At 61.2% G+C, this 12,621-nt stretch overlaps 1 protein-coding gene across 2 annotated transcripts; it reads left to right on the top strand.

The window, feature by feature from the left end:
* ANKRD33 (ankyrin repeat domain 33) lies at nucleotides 1-10,420 on the top strand. Of its 2 annotated transcripts, XM_083814164.1 has the most exons (5): nucleotides 1-1,065; nucleotides 7,172-7,560; nucleotides 7,812-7,941; nucleotides 8,689-8,829; nucleotides 9,358-10,420. In XM_083814164.1, exons 2-5 carry the CDS (start codon nucleotides 7,276-7,278, stop codon nucleotides 10,125-10,127), a joined length of 1,326 nt encoding a protein of 441 aa, XP_083670290.1. In that variant the 5' UTR covers nucleotides 1-1,065; nucleotides 7,172-7,275; the 3' UTR covers nucleotides 10,128-10,420. The 2 variants fall into 2 exon arrangements, with proteins under 2 accessions (XP_083670290.1, XP_083670289.1); XM_083814163.1 differs by lacking the exon at nucleotides 1-1,065 and having other exon boundaries at nucleotides 6,082-7,560.
* Nucleotides 10,421-12,621: the final 2,201 nt, after the last annotated feature.

Below are 12,621 nucleotides of genomic sequence, written 5' to 3'. Positions count from 1 at the left end.
TGATGGAGGAGGTGCCCAGAGCTGGGGGAGGGCTCGCGCTCTGTCCTTGGGCGACAATGATAATCAGGGAGATTTATATACGGGAAAGGGCAGGGGGGAACCGCAGGGAGATTAAGAAGGTGTTTTGTGAGCAGGTGAGGTGGGTTTCGTCCTAAGAGTTCAGTGCAATAATTTAAAAAAAAAAAAAGGAAGTTTTGGTCTCTGGGCTGCTCCTCATGGAGGGGTGTGAGGCTATGTTTCCTGCGCACCCTTTGGCTGTTGCTTCATGTAAGCTGCAAATTATGAAAAAAACAAAACACAAGGGCTTTCCCTCACCCCCAGGAGCAGCGTGCCAGGCTTGCAGCCTGCACGGCACCCAAGCAATGCAGCAGCGTGGGGAGGTGACACCACGGGGAGGTGACACCACTGCAGTGGCCACAGCAGCGGCCACCGCAGCCCCTCCGGACCCCTCTCCGGATACCACGAGCTCCTCTCCGAGGGCAGGAAGGTTATCCCGAGCGAGCCCCCAGCCGAGCCGAGGGACAAATCTGACACAGATCTGCCTTTAACAGCTCCAGTGATAAAAATGCCAGTTTATTGGAAACACATGGAGTATTTATAGGGGACATCAAAGCGGGAAGGAGGTTTACATAGCAACAGGCCAGATTGAGCAGAAGGCATCTGCTTTTTCGGCAGCCATGGGGCTCTCATGAGGCACAATAAATTGGCGGCACACTGGCCCTTTCATTCCCTCCTTTGGGGAAAGCAAAGGTTGGCAAAACAAAATATAACCACATGCCCAGCCATGTAAAACATGACAGGAATGGGAGCGTCGGGTTACACGCTGCGCGCCTGCACCCGAGCCGGCAGCGCTCGCCGCCGAGAGCGGCGACAGCAGCCCGAAGGGCACCACGGTTCCTGCTCGTCTCTTCTCGCCCCTGGCTTCCCCATTCCCTGGATCTAACCCTGGTGGGAAGGGGAAGAAGCCCAGAGGCTGCTGAGCATGAGCGTTAGCCTGGCTCAGCTCCCCACGTGGCTCAGTTTCCCAGCGAGGAACAGGATCTGGTCCCTCCGCGCCTGGTTCCCGTAGGTCGGGATAAGGGGGATGCAGCTGGGGTGCTTTGATTTGCACATGTCCTGACACTGAAAAACCCATAGCGGGAAGGACGGGGCTGATTGTGCTCGGAGGAGACCACCCTGCTTTGGTAGGGTGCCTGGCAATTCGGGTGGTCCTGGGTGCACGGCACCGGGGCAGCTTTCATTTCAGCCAGGGAGCCTGGCCGATGGCTGAGCCACCCACGGCTCCAGCTTCCCAGGCTGCAGTACCTTGGCTTAATTTACCTCCCGAACACTTGCCTGCTATTCTGCAAAAATCTAATAAAGCAGCGCTGGCCACAGAGCTGCAGGAGGGACGGGTGACGCTGGGGGTGCCCCGTGCACGGCCAGCTCCAGAAGCAGCTTTGCCAGCTGTGTTTGGACAGCTTTTTGGGTTTGTTGGGGTTTCTTTTTCTGCTGTGGCTCCAGCTGCATTTCATGGCTTTCTGCAGCCCCCTCCCTTACCTCTCCCCCCATAGCTCCCTCACTGCTGCAATGAGCAGCCAGCCCCAGCCCACCCAGTGCTGCCCTCCCTACCGGCAGGGGATCCCCCTTAGCACCAAAAATAATAATAATAAAAAAGGCAAAACTCTGTTTTCTGCCCCAGAAGCAGCTTCTGCAAAGCCTTCCCAGCCCCTACCTGCTTTCCTCCGGCAGCATCAGAACCACCTGCAGGGCACTTTGGGGCAGAAAGAGAGCAAAACCACATCCTGCTGCTGCAGGTAGGGTGGGAGCAGCAGGGACTCACCTCAATGCAGCCTCAGAAAGGGTTAACAAAGCCAGTGTGTGCTGGATACTGGGTGTTCACAGTCCTAGAGGCAGAGGGGCCTGGGGAAAGATGATAAATAGCTGGGGATGTCCTCTCCCCTCCACTAATACTAACTGAGCCCAGCTGGGGAGCGGCATTAGCAACTTCCTATTCATCATTTTCAGCTGGCGTTGTCACATCTTGTAAATCACCAAAGCCCTGGCTCCGTCCTCGGTCCTGGGTCCTCGCACACATCGCTTCCCCGTGGCTGGGGCATCCTGGTCCTAGGAGCGTGGGGATGCTTCCCCCCGGCGTGCTGCTCGCTTCTATTTATTGCCTGCGTGCTCGGATAACCCGACATTTATTTACGTGGTAAGGGACCAGGCTCATCTGTTAGGAGCCTGCTCGCTGCCCCTGAGGTTTTCTGCAGCCCCTGCTTCTTGCCTTGCCCCCAAGGTGTTGGGCAGGAGCTGTGAGCACCCCGAGGTGGGGATCTGGGGGGCTCCGGGGTGGCCCTGCAGCCCCTCCCAAGCAGCGCTGATGGCCAAGCTCTTCCTTAGAGCTCCTGATAGCCACATGCAATCGAGCGCATTCGCCTGCTTCCAAAATCAGGATTTCCAGAACTTTTCTGGCTCTCGGTCTCCTTCCATGCAGCCAGGCGCTCGCCCAGGGCTGCGTTGTGTTGGCCACCCGACCGTCACCCTGCTAAAGAGCCCCAGACCTGGGCACCCGCTCAGTGGGGTCGCCAAAAGCGCTACGGGATTAACCCAGCGGCTCAAGGGGCAGCCGAACGCAGGTACCTGGGAGGGCTGAGGGACGCGGGGACGGCCTGGAAGATGGGCTGGAAATAAACCTGGAGGAAGCAGAGCACGGGACGCGGCGGCCTTTACCTGCCACGTCGTGCCTCTGCCTTGTAAGGGCTTGATGGAGAAGGCTCGCGTTGAAAGCCGGAGCGCCGTGCGGTCACCGGCCCCGACCGCCTCCCTCCACGCGCTGCGATCCATCTTCTTTATAGCAAGGATCCGGAGCCAGCACCATCTGCGGCACCAGAAATACAATTACTGCAGGGGGGGGGGAAGCCCCTCTCCTTCCAAATTTCATCGAGGCTTCGCAAAGCAACCCTAAATTACCCCTCGCACACCAGGGACCTGGCGCGGCACCATCTCTCTTTATGTACAATTACGGCTGTGGGATTAGCAAGTCTAATTTTCTGCCCCTTCTTCTGTGCCATGCACGGTGCTTCCCCCCCCCTTGAAAAAAAAAAAAAAAGGAGAAATTGAAATTGATCTCTGGCCATCTGTAATTTAATCAGAAAAGCTGCTCTCTTTGGGTTTATTTTTTATTTTTTTTAACCCTCTGGTCCTACATTAAAAAGGATGGGGCTGGGAGGGGCTGGAGGGCATCGCTGGGGGCTGCCAAAGTCGCTTGCGGAGCCTTGTGAGGGCTCTGCCCATGGCCCTGCCCCACAGAAACCCCTGCCCCAGGGGCTCTTCTCCGCTTTGGTCCTGAAGCCTCAAACTGGGCTGCAGAAAACATGTTCCAGAGCTGTAACCCAAAAGTTTTTTGGCCTAAAGCTGCTGCTCCATGAGCAGAAATGAGACAGAAATGGCTTGTAAGGAACGCGCACGGGTCCTTGATTGGCTGTGCAGGGCTGGTGTCCACTTTACGTGCACGGCATTTGTGAAAATGAGATTGCATTAAGGAAGGGAACGAAATCCAGAGTTCGATTTTTATTTTACTTTCAAAGATATCTTTTCCCAGCACCCCTTGTTAGTCCTCGCGCCGTTGTGCTGCTTCATGGATAAGTCAGATTATGGTCTCGGTGCGTACTCGTGGTAAATCCCAGTGCAATTCCCAGGTCTGGAGTCTGTGCTGGCACCAGGAGGCTGCTCAGCGCGCTCCAACATCACGCTGGAGACCTCTTGGCTCAGGGCTGGCCTCGGTGCCAGGGGCTTCGCAACCTCATCGCCGCTTGGAGGCTCAAAGTGGCCTCCGAGCTGGCTTCTGCATCCCACAGAGCGTGGCCTTTGCTGTGCGCGCAGGAGCTGCACCGATCCCAGCCCGCCCGCCTGCCCAGCAGCCGCAATCACACAACCGCAGCGATGTAAATCACGGTTTGAGCCCAGCCTTGTCCCAGCAGCGTGGCTGGAGAATTGCCCATGCTCCTGGAAGCAGCTAGCTTGGATGGCTGGGACATGGGGACCCCAGTATCCCAAAAACGCAGGCACCCCTGGGCTTCCCCGCGCTCCCCAGTGCTACCCCATGGATGGACCATGTCTTCCCTTGGGCCAGCAGAGGGAACTCAGCACATGGCATCAGGGAAGGGCTGCTGGGAGGGATGGACACCCTAAATATCACCGGACGCCCTAAATATCACCAGACTCCCCCCCCCCCAGACCTCTCCCAAACGCCCCACGTCCCCGCAGCCGTGCCCCGATGCGGGGCAGGAGCTGCACTCGGCCGTGACCCAGCCCTGACCGCGGCGAGGCGGGCCGGGGTGAGCAGAGCCTGGCCGCGGGTTTAAATCAACGCCCTCCACTTCCCTTCCATGCTGAGTTATTGCGCCCTGGTTTTGTGATGGAGATGACCGGGCAGTGAGGGATGAGTGACCTGGGCCAGACCACCGGGCTCGGCGCTCCCGGATGGACCCTGAGCGAGGGGTGAAAGATCAGGGCTTCCCTCCAGCCCCTTGCCGGCCCCCCCACCTGCGCGGATGCTCCTGGGCGTCAGCCGTGATTTAGTGTCTTCGGGTTCAGCGGGAGAGCGAGCGATGCTCCGCCGCAGCAAGAGCTGCTCTTGGCAGCGCGTCCGCGGGCCCCCGTGGTGCCTCCTTCTTCATCCGCTGGCTTCTGGGCCTCCGAGGCCGGCCTCCCTCCCTGCCTCGGGCAGAGGATGGGTTTGAGGAACGGGTTCCCGGGCAGCGAGGCTCGGGGATGTGCGGAGGATGTCGTGGTGCTGGGGAGGATGCCCGCGCACCTGGCAGGATGCCGTGGCACCTGGGAGGAAGGATGCTGTCCCGGCTGGGATGGTTCCCTCACATCTGGGAGGGCACCTGGGAGGATGCCGGCGCTTCTGTGCGCGAACTTCTTCGAATAAATACGAAGAGGAAAAAAAAATCCGCCGGCCCTTCCCACCCCTGCCCGCCGCCTTCTCCCACCCGCGCGTCCCCGCTCCCAAGCCCGGTCCCCGCAGCCTCTTCCCGCAGCCTCCGGCATCCCCTTGCGGCAGCCGGCGGCTCTGCAAAGCCCGGGGGGGGGGCAGCAAAAGGCTCTGCAAGGACTCACCCCCACGCTGTCACCCCACCGAAGGCCCCACGCGTGACACGCTCGGCACTCGCCCACGCCGCGGAGGGTGAAAAGCCACCGGCAAACGGGACGAGGCCAGCACCGGAGACCTCGTCCTTACGCAACCGGCTCAGCGCCCGCTGCGTGCACCATGCGGGAGATTATGGCCCGGGGTGCCCCGGCTAACTCGCTAAGCCCCAAATCTGCTCCTGGCATCCTCCCGAGATCTGGCAGGAAGGCTGCGGGAAGGGTGACACCGCGGTGACACCGCGCCGGCCCTGCCGTCCTGTTGGAGCAGAGGGGCGCAGCTCGGCGCGGGGCACCCCGAAGTGAAAGGGGTGGCTTTGGGGGCAGTAGAGGCTGCCCCTGGGCTGGGACGGGGCTGGCGATGGCACCCAAGGGCTCAGGGGGGTCCTGGCCCCCTGCAGGGGTGGGCAGGGCAGGGGGACACGGGGCTTGGGAGGACCCCGTGGGCACAGAGCCCAGACCCAGCGTCGGAGCGGGGATGAGCGCAGCAGAGTAGACAGCTGGGATCCTTCTTCTGCTCCCTCCGGTCACACAGAAGGGCACGAGCAAAGGGACCTTTGGGACTCTGCCTTAGCGGCTGCTTTAAATGGAGAGCGTGGCCTTCCGTGATCCGCTGTGGGACCCAGCAAACTCCTGCTTGTGAGCCTTTTTTTTTTTTTTTTTTTTTTTTTGCATTTTTCCATGAGAACGGCTGATCCGGAGGCAGAGCGCGCCCTTTCCCGGATCTCACAGCTGTCCTCATGCCATAGAAAACACTTAAGACCAAGCAAAAAAAAAAAAAAAAAATTAATAAATCACGATAAGAGAAGCAGCCGGGCTGCATGGGAAGCTCAGGGAAGAAGTTTTGCAGCTCCTCAGCCAGCAGCTGCCCCGACGGCTCAGCAATGCAGTGCCCCGAGAAGGAGGTGGGCTGGAGACACGGCTCTGCCACACCACCCGGGAGGGGATTATAGGGGATTAATTAATGCACCAGCAGACATTGGGTTAGCCTGCAAAGAAGCAGCAGCTCCCAAGGCTTACCCCATCTGCAAATTCACCTGTGTATAAAGGGAGCTGGGAGGGGGCTCTGGGGGTTTTTGCTGGGGCTGGTTGGGGTCGCTGAGGCAGTGGCACCCTCCTGAGCTGAGGTGGGTAAAAATACAGCCCTGGGCTCGCAGCAGCTCCTCGGCTAAGGATCCTAAATCCTGCCCAAGCAGCCCTGATCCTGCTCAGGGTGGATGGAGCCATTTTAAGCAACGGTTTAAATTAAGATGTCTTGACTTGCTGAGCCCGTGGCAACGCGCAAGTTGTCACAGCTTAGGTGCGCAAAGGCTCTCCCCGATCCAAGGCAGAAGCCTCTTCCCCACCAAAAGGGCAGGGGCAATTTCCTGCTGGCTCTGGAGCCTCGCAGGGATTTTCTTCCTGGGGGGAGCCGGGATGGTCCCCAGCCAAGGGGGGACTCGTGGCGAAGGTCTGCGCAGCCCCAGGTAAGGTCAGGGTGCGGAGGGAAGAGCATCCCTCACCCCCACGGCCTGCTGTAGGATTTTGAGGAGGGATGGGAGAATTTAATGGGATTGCTAAGGCTTTTTACCCCCCTCGCAGCTCCAATCGATTAATGGTTGGCTTCCACTTCCAAGCACAAAGCTTTCATTGCTGCAGCCTGCCAATTGCCCCAGACCCAGGAGCTGCGATGGGCGCCCTGGGCTGCTCCAGCCTGGCTCCTGCTCTCCTGCGAGCGGCTTGGCTGCAGTGAGCAGAGCTGTGTCTGCTCATTGCCCCTCTCCTGCTGCCACCAGGGGCTTTTGCAGCTGCTTTCATGTGGTCCAGTAGAGCAGAGGCTGCTGTGCGGCCGACTTGTTTCTCCCCCTTCTCGGCCGCATCCTTTGCCCCGGCTGCTTTGCTTGTGCCTCCTCGCTTGCCCTGCCCAGCGGTGTCAGGATCTGCTCCCTGCCCAGCAGCTGAGCTCTCGTTGCAAGCACGGGGCTGGGGAGAGGATGGGAACCGCGGCATCGCAGCCGCCCCACGGCCCCTTCCCACGCCCCGCTCTGTGTCTGCGCAGCGGGGAGTGAGCGCGTGGCGAGCGCTCGCGGTCCCACCGAGCCAGCAGACGCGGCCGGCCCCTAGCAGGGCTCGGTGCCGAGCAGAACTCGCTGCCCGGGCCGGATGACAGATGACCGTGGAAGAGGAGAATGTGCTGCAGCCTCCGACCCTGAGCTGTACTACGAGGAGGAGGATGAGTCGAGCACAGAGTCCGAGCCCGCAGACACCTGCAGCATCCTCTCCGATGACTCCGTCTACCCCTGCTCCGAGCTCCCTGCCGAGACCGGCGGTGCCGAGGACCTGAGCCTCTACCAGTGCTGCCTCAGGAACGATGCCAAGCTGGTGCGGGAGAGGCTGGAGCGTGGGGTGAGCAGGAGGGAGGCCACGGAGCTGGACATCAACGGCAGGGTGAGTGGCTGGGGGAGGAGCGGAGAGGGTGTCCTGGGAATGGGCAAACTGAAGGCTGGTGGCTGCTGAAGGAGGTTGAGCAGGGGGCAGAGCCCGGGATGAGACCCCAGAGCCTTGGGATGGGTGATCTGGGGCTTCTGGGGTGGCATGGATCCGCAGAGCAAAACCTCAGCCTCCTTCCCATCCTGGGCCCCTTGGGTTTGGGGTGGGGAGGGCGGTGGTGGTCCCGCTCTGAGCGCTGTCCCCTCCAGAACGGGCTGATGGTCGCCTGCTGCAAGGGCTTCGTGGACATCGTGCCTTTGCTGCGACAGTGCCCGCACGTCGATGTCAACCAGCAGGACAAGGAGGGGAACACGGCGCTCATGATGGCAGCACAGGCAGGTAGGTACCCCTCATGCCTGCTGCAGGACCCCTCCCGAAGGGCCAGAGCCCCCATCCTTCCCCTCTACAACCCCAGAGATGAGCAGTCAGGAAAGACAAGGGTCCACAGCAAAGTGACCTGCCCTGTACAACCTTATGGCTTATGTCAGTGCAGTCTTAAAAACGATTAAATTGTGCAAGAGCGGAGATTCTTACAGAAATGTTCCCTTCCTGCCTGAGCAGCAGAACTCAGCCAGACCCTCCGCTTGGTCAGCCCAACAGCTCACCAAAAAAAAAAGCCGAGTGAGCCTCACAGGTTTACACCAGCAAAAGGCCTGAGCAGTAAATACCACTTTTGGGGACCGAACCTTCTGTTCCAATCCCGCAGTTTTCTCTTAGTGGAACAGTTCTGCTCCCCCAGGGCAATCCCGGGCTGAAGAACCGCAGAGGCAGTGCGCTGCGGTGGGATCGTGCATTATTCCTGCTTCCTTGTTTGTTGCTAGAATTGGTGATTTTTTAAAATTTTTTTTCTGTTGGATTCTTTCCTGCGCTACCTGCTTGAAGCAGCTGGCGAGCCAGCACCGTGCTCTGCATGCTGTCATCCAGGCTCTTGCAAAACAAACCAGAAGGGGTTAGGTCCAGCTCCCCCCCGACCTTGCCCCGCGTTTGCGTTTGGGGATGCGCTCACCAAGCCCTTTCTACAAGCGGGCACTGACAATTAGCCCTCATTAACCACCAAAGCGCTAACGTGGCTTCTCTGCTGCCAAGGACACATCACGATAGTCAACTACCTCCTGAACTACTACCCGGCGCTGGACGTGGACAGGCGCGACGGCCGGGGGCTGACGGCGCTGATGAAGGCGGCGGTGCAGGGGCAGCAGGACTGCGTGGCCGCCCTGCTGCTGGCGGGTGAGCGTCCCCGGGACGTGGCGGAGCTGGAGCTCTGATGCCTTCGGGCGTCCTCTCTGGTTCTTGAGGCTCTGGTCGGAAAGTTAAGAGCTTGCACTGATGTTTTGGGTTGCCGGGGGGGGGACACCAGGGTGTCACCGCTGCCCTGGGGTATTGCGGCACCAATATCCCAACTTGGACAGCCCAAAGCTGCCTGGCCGTGCCACGGCTTTGCAGAGCCCTTCCCAGCAGGGCAGGGGCTCTGAGCCCTTCCCTGCAGCTCCTCTGCCCCTGACCAGGCTGTCCGTCAGTCCGGCACGCTGTCCGACAGTCCGTCCAGTGCCAGCCTGGGCCGTGGTGACACCTGCTGGTCACTGCCCCCAAACGCTGAGCTGTGAACACAGCTCAAATATATATTTTTTTGGATGAACCACGGGTTCTTATTTCGATTTTTGTGCTGCCTCGTGCGTGCACCCTGAGCTCTGGGGGTGATTTTAGGGGCGGAGTGGGGACACCGCGGTGACATTCTTTGCGTCCCGGTGTTGCCAGGAGCGGACCTGCAGGCAGTGGATCCCATCAAAGGGAAAACGGCCAGGGAGTGGGCAGCCTTCACCGGCCGCTTCGAGACGACCGTTCGCATCCGGAGCCTCCTGCGGCGCCCGCGGGCCGAGCAGTTCGGCACCCGCTACCTGCCCGAGTGGCCAGCGCTGGCCGGGCTGGTGGCCAAAGCCCTGAGCCCCAAATCCCGGAGCCAGAGGCTGTCGGAGAAGATCCGCTCCCTCTTCACCTTCCGCTTCCCTCGCGACCCCGAGGAGGACGGCGTGATGGACCACATGGTGAGGATGACCACCGCCCTCGCCAGCCCCTTCGTGGCCACCGCTTGCCAAACCGTCTGCCCCGACAGCCCCCCCGAGGTGGGCAAACGCCGGCTGTCGGTGCCGGAGATCCTCCAGCAGCACGTGCCAGATGCGGGCACCGCCAGCCCCGTGGCCGGGGCAGCCTCGTGCAACGGCCAGGCGGTGTCGGAGATCCGGCTCCTGCCGCCGCGCTGTCCCCAAAGCCGCCTCCTGGGCTTCCTGCCCCGGCGGCTGCTGCTGCTGCGCGGGAACAGCATCTTCCCCGGGGAGCACGTCCCGAAAATCAAGCTGACCAAGGCCTCCTCGCCGCCGGCCAGCAGGAGGGAGTGGAGGCGTCGTGCCAGGGACAAGGAGCTGCTGCAGCCGCCCAAGTGGAGGTACAAGGAGCTGCAGGAGGAGAAGAGAGCCGCCAAGGAAGCGGGGAACGAGAAGAAAAGGGAGAAAGGGGGAAAGGGACCCTAAAGTGGGAGGTATCGGGGCGAGCGCCCCAACCGCCCTTGGGACCTGCTCGGTGGCTTTGGCAGGGGATGTGCCCAGCTCCCTGCTCCCTGCCCACCCCCTCATCATCCCGCGCCTTGGCTCTGCCCGGCCCCATGGTGCTGGGGGGGATCCTGCCCTCTGCCAGGAGCCGGAGCAGGGTGGGGGCAGAAGGGGCTCCCTTCTGTTCTTTTTTTTACCTCTTTGATCTTACGGAGATCTTGATCTTGCGGAGTGTGGCGGAACGTGACTGTGCAAATTAAAGTGGAAGCAGTTGCCATGTTAACGGGATTGATTTAATGAATAAACCCCAGGGCTGCTTGTCGGGCTGGCAGCGAAGCCTCACCCATGCTGCGAGCATCTCCCAGCCAGGGAAGCCCAACTGCCCTGGTGGCATCGACCTCCCTGCTCCTGCTTTATTTCAGGGTGCAGGTGGACACCGGGACCCCTCACCTTGCACCCATGGGGACCCCTGGTGCCCCCCAGCACCTGCTCCCCTTTGTGGCCCCTCTGTGCAGTTACTTTTTTGCTGGGTGCAGGGCAGCCGGTGCATTCCCCAGCACCACGTGCGGGGATGGCAGCGAGCTCGAGTTTGCCGTCGCACTGCAGCCACCCAGATGTGGTTAAAGCAGGATATTTTCCCCATGCAGCTCTTGATTCGTGCACCAGAATGGCTTGAGTGAGGGTTTGGGCAGCTGGAGCCCACTCGGAGCCAGCACAGAGCTGCGAACAAAAGCGAGGGGCCGTGGGGTCTTCACCCTGTGCAGGCTTGGGGGCGGCAGGGACAGTCCTGGCTCTGCTCCCTGTGCACATCGCGGGTCCCCGGCAGCAGTGTCTGAGTCACGGGGCTGCTGCTGGGGGTGTAAATATTTCAAGTTCCTCTTAAAAATGACTCGACTTGACCCTGCGGGAATGCGGGGAGGTGAAATCCGGATCCCGAGCAGCCCTCGCTGCCTCCTGCAGCTTGCAGGCGGGGAGGGTTTGGTCGCAGGGAGAGCAACTTGCAGCAAGAGGCACTCGAAACACTTAATCTCCTGGTAATAAAAAACCTTTCCCTGTGGGCAGGCAGAACCTGCAACCCGGAGCTGAGCCCATCATGGCCCCGTTCTCTGGGGGGCACAAAGCCACCCGCTCCCCTCAGTCCTCCCCAGTTTGGGGTTGGGGCTGTGCCTCGCAGGGGCAGCAGAAGGTCTGCGCCGAGGCACGGATGGATGCAGGGGGAAGGCGCCGCCGCCTCCCTCCTGTTCCCCCCCCAAGCCTTGGCTCGCGCCGGGCTCCCCGCGCCGCCTTCCTCCGGTGCCAGCTTCTGCCGCGGCTCGCAGATGAGCCGGGGGCGGACGTGCACGGAGAGACCTTGGCTCGTGCCACGCTCCTGCCGCACAGGGGACGGGGACAGCCAGGGACAGCGGAGGATGGAGGCTTGTGTCCCCTCGGTGAGACCCGCAGGGGTGGCTGGCTGCGATCCGGTGGGGGCACGGGCTGCTCCGCTCTGCCATAAGCGGCCGGAATGATTTAATGAAGGCTGATTTTTTTTTTTTTTTGGCTCGGAGGTGGGAGTGGTTGGGGAGCTTGCGCCATCGTGCTGGCGGCACTGCCCCGGCGCGGCCGGCACCGCGAGCACCCATCCCGCTCTGATTCAGCGCAGGGCTGGCACCCCGAGAGCCCGGCACGAAGCGTGGCGGGTGGGAGGCATCGGCCTCCTGCTGCACCACGAGCTGGGGGTGGCCCCGAGCTGTGTGAAGGCGAGGAAATATTCGGGTCAGGGCAAAGGCTTGGTGCTCCTGGGTTCGGCTCTGCTGCTGCCGAGCTCGGCATCGCCGCGGTTTGTCCGCCTGTAGAGGCGGGCAGCGCTGGTGCATGGGAGCCGGGCACAAGGCTTCTCCTCCCCTCTCCTTGCTGCTCAGCCTCCATCTCCCAGCCCTTTCTCATCCCGGTGCTGGAAATCACTCAGAACCATCCTTGCCCTGCTGAAATCCTGGTGGCAGACCTCAGCTGTCGAAACCCCCCTTGGTCCGCCTGTTGTTACAGCCGGTCCCGGTCTCGGGATGAATATTCCCGAATTCTCCTTCAGCTCCAGCGCGAGGCGCGCGAGCCTTCCCCTGCAGTGGGGTTCGAGCCCTGCCCTCGTTGCAGCAGCAGCACTGCTGGCAGTGACGGATCAGCCGTCCCCAGGGCTCCCACGCGCTCTCCCTCCTGCCCCTGCGCTCCTCAAGCCGCTGCACCGTGGGAACAGGGACACACAGCGGCTTCTGAAAGTTTTTTAAAATCTCTTTAATTTCCCCCAGTGGAGATCACGGTTAAAAACAAATCCAGGTTCCCAGCGCGGAAGAGAGCAGCGCCTGAAGCAGAGCCCTTGCTGGAAACCGCGCATCCTGTGCCCGGCTGCTGAGGGCAAAATTCGGGGCCGCTGCCCCCCCCTCGAGCCCCCCCCCCCCCCGGGAGGGGCTGGCGGCTGCAATCTGCGCCGGGGCAGAGATGG

This window comes from Anser anser (assembly GCF_964211835.1).
Source record: "Anser anser genome assembly, chromosome: 30".
NCBI lineage: Eukaryota > Metazoa > Chordata > Aves > Anseriformes > Anatidae > Anser > Anser anser.
Note: the sequence above shows the minus strand (reverse complement) of the source record. Positions and strands in the feature narration are given on the sequence as shown.

Excerpts from the sequence above, each read along its gene's own strand:
- ANKRD33 (XM_083814164.1), top strand. The coding sequence starts at position 7,276 with ATGACAGATGACCGTGGAAGAGGAGAATGTGCTGCAGCCTCCGACCCT. Across the intron at positions 7,561-7,811 it reads AGCTGGACATCAACGGCAGG|AACGGGCTGATGGTCGCCTG; the intron begins GTGAGTGGCTGG and ends TGTCCCCTCCAG. Across the intron at positions 7,942-8,688 it reads CATGATGGCAGCACAGGCAG|GACACATCACGATAGTCAAC; the intron begins GTAGGTACCCCT and ends TCTGCTGCCAAG.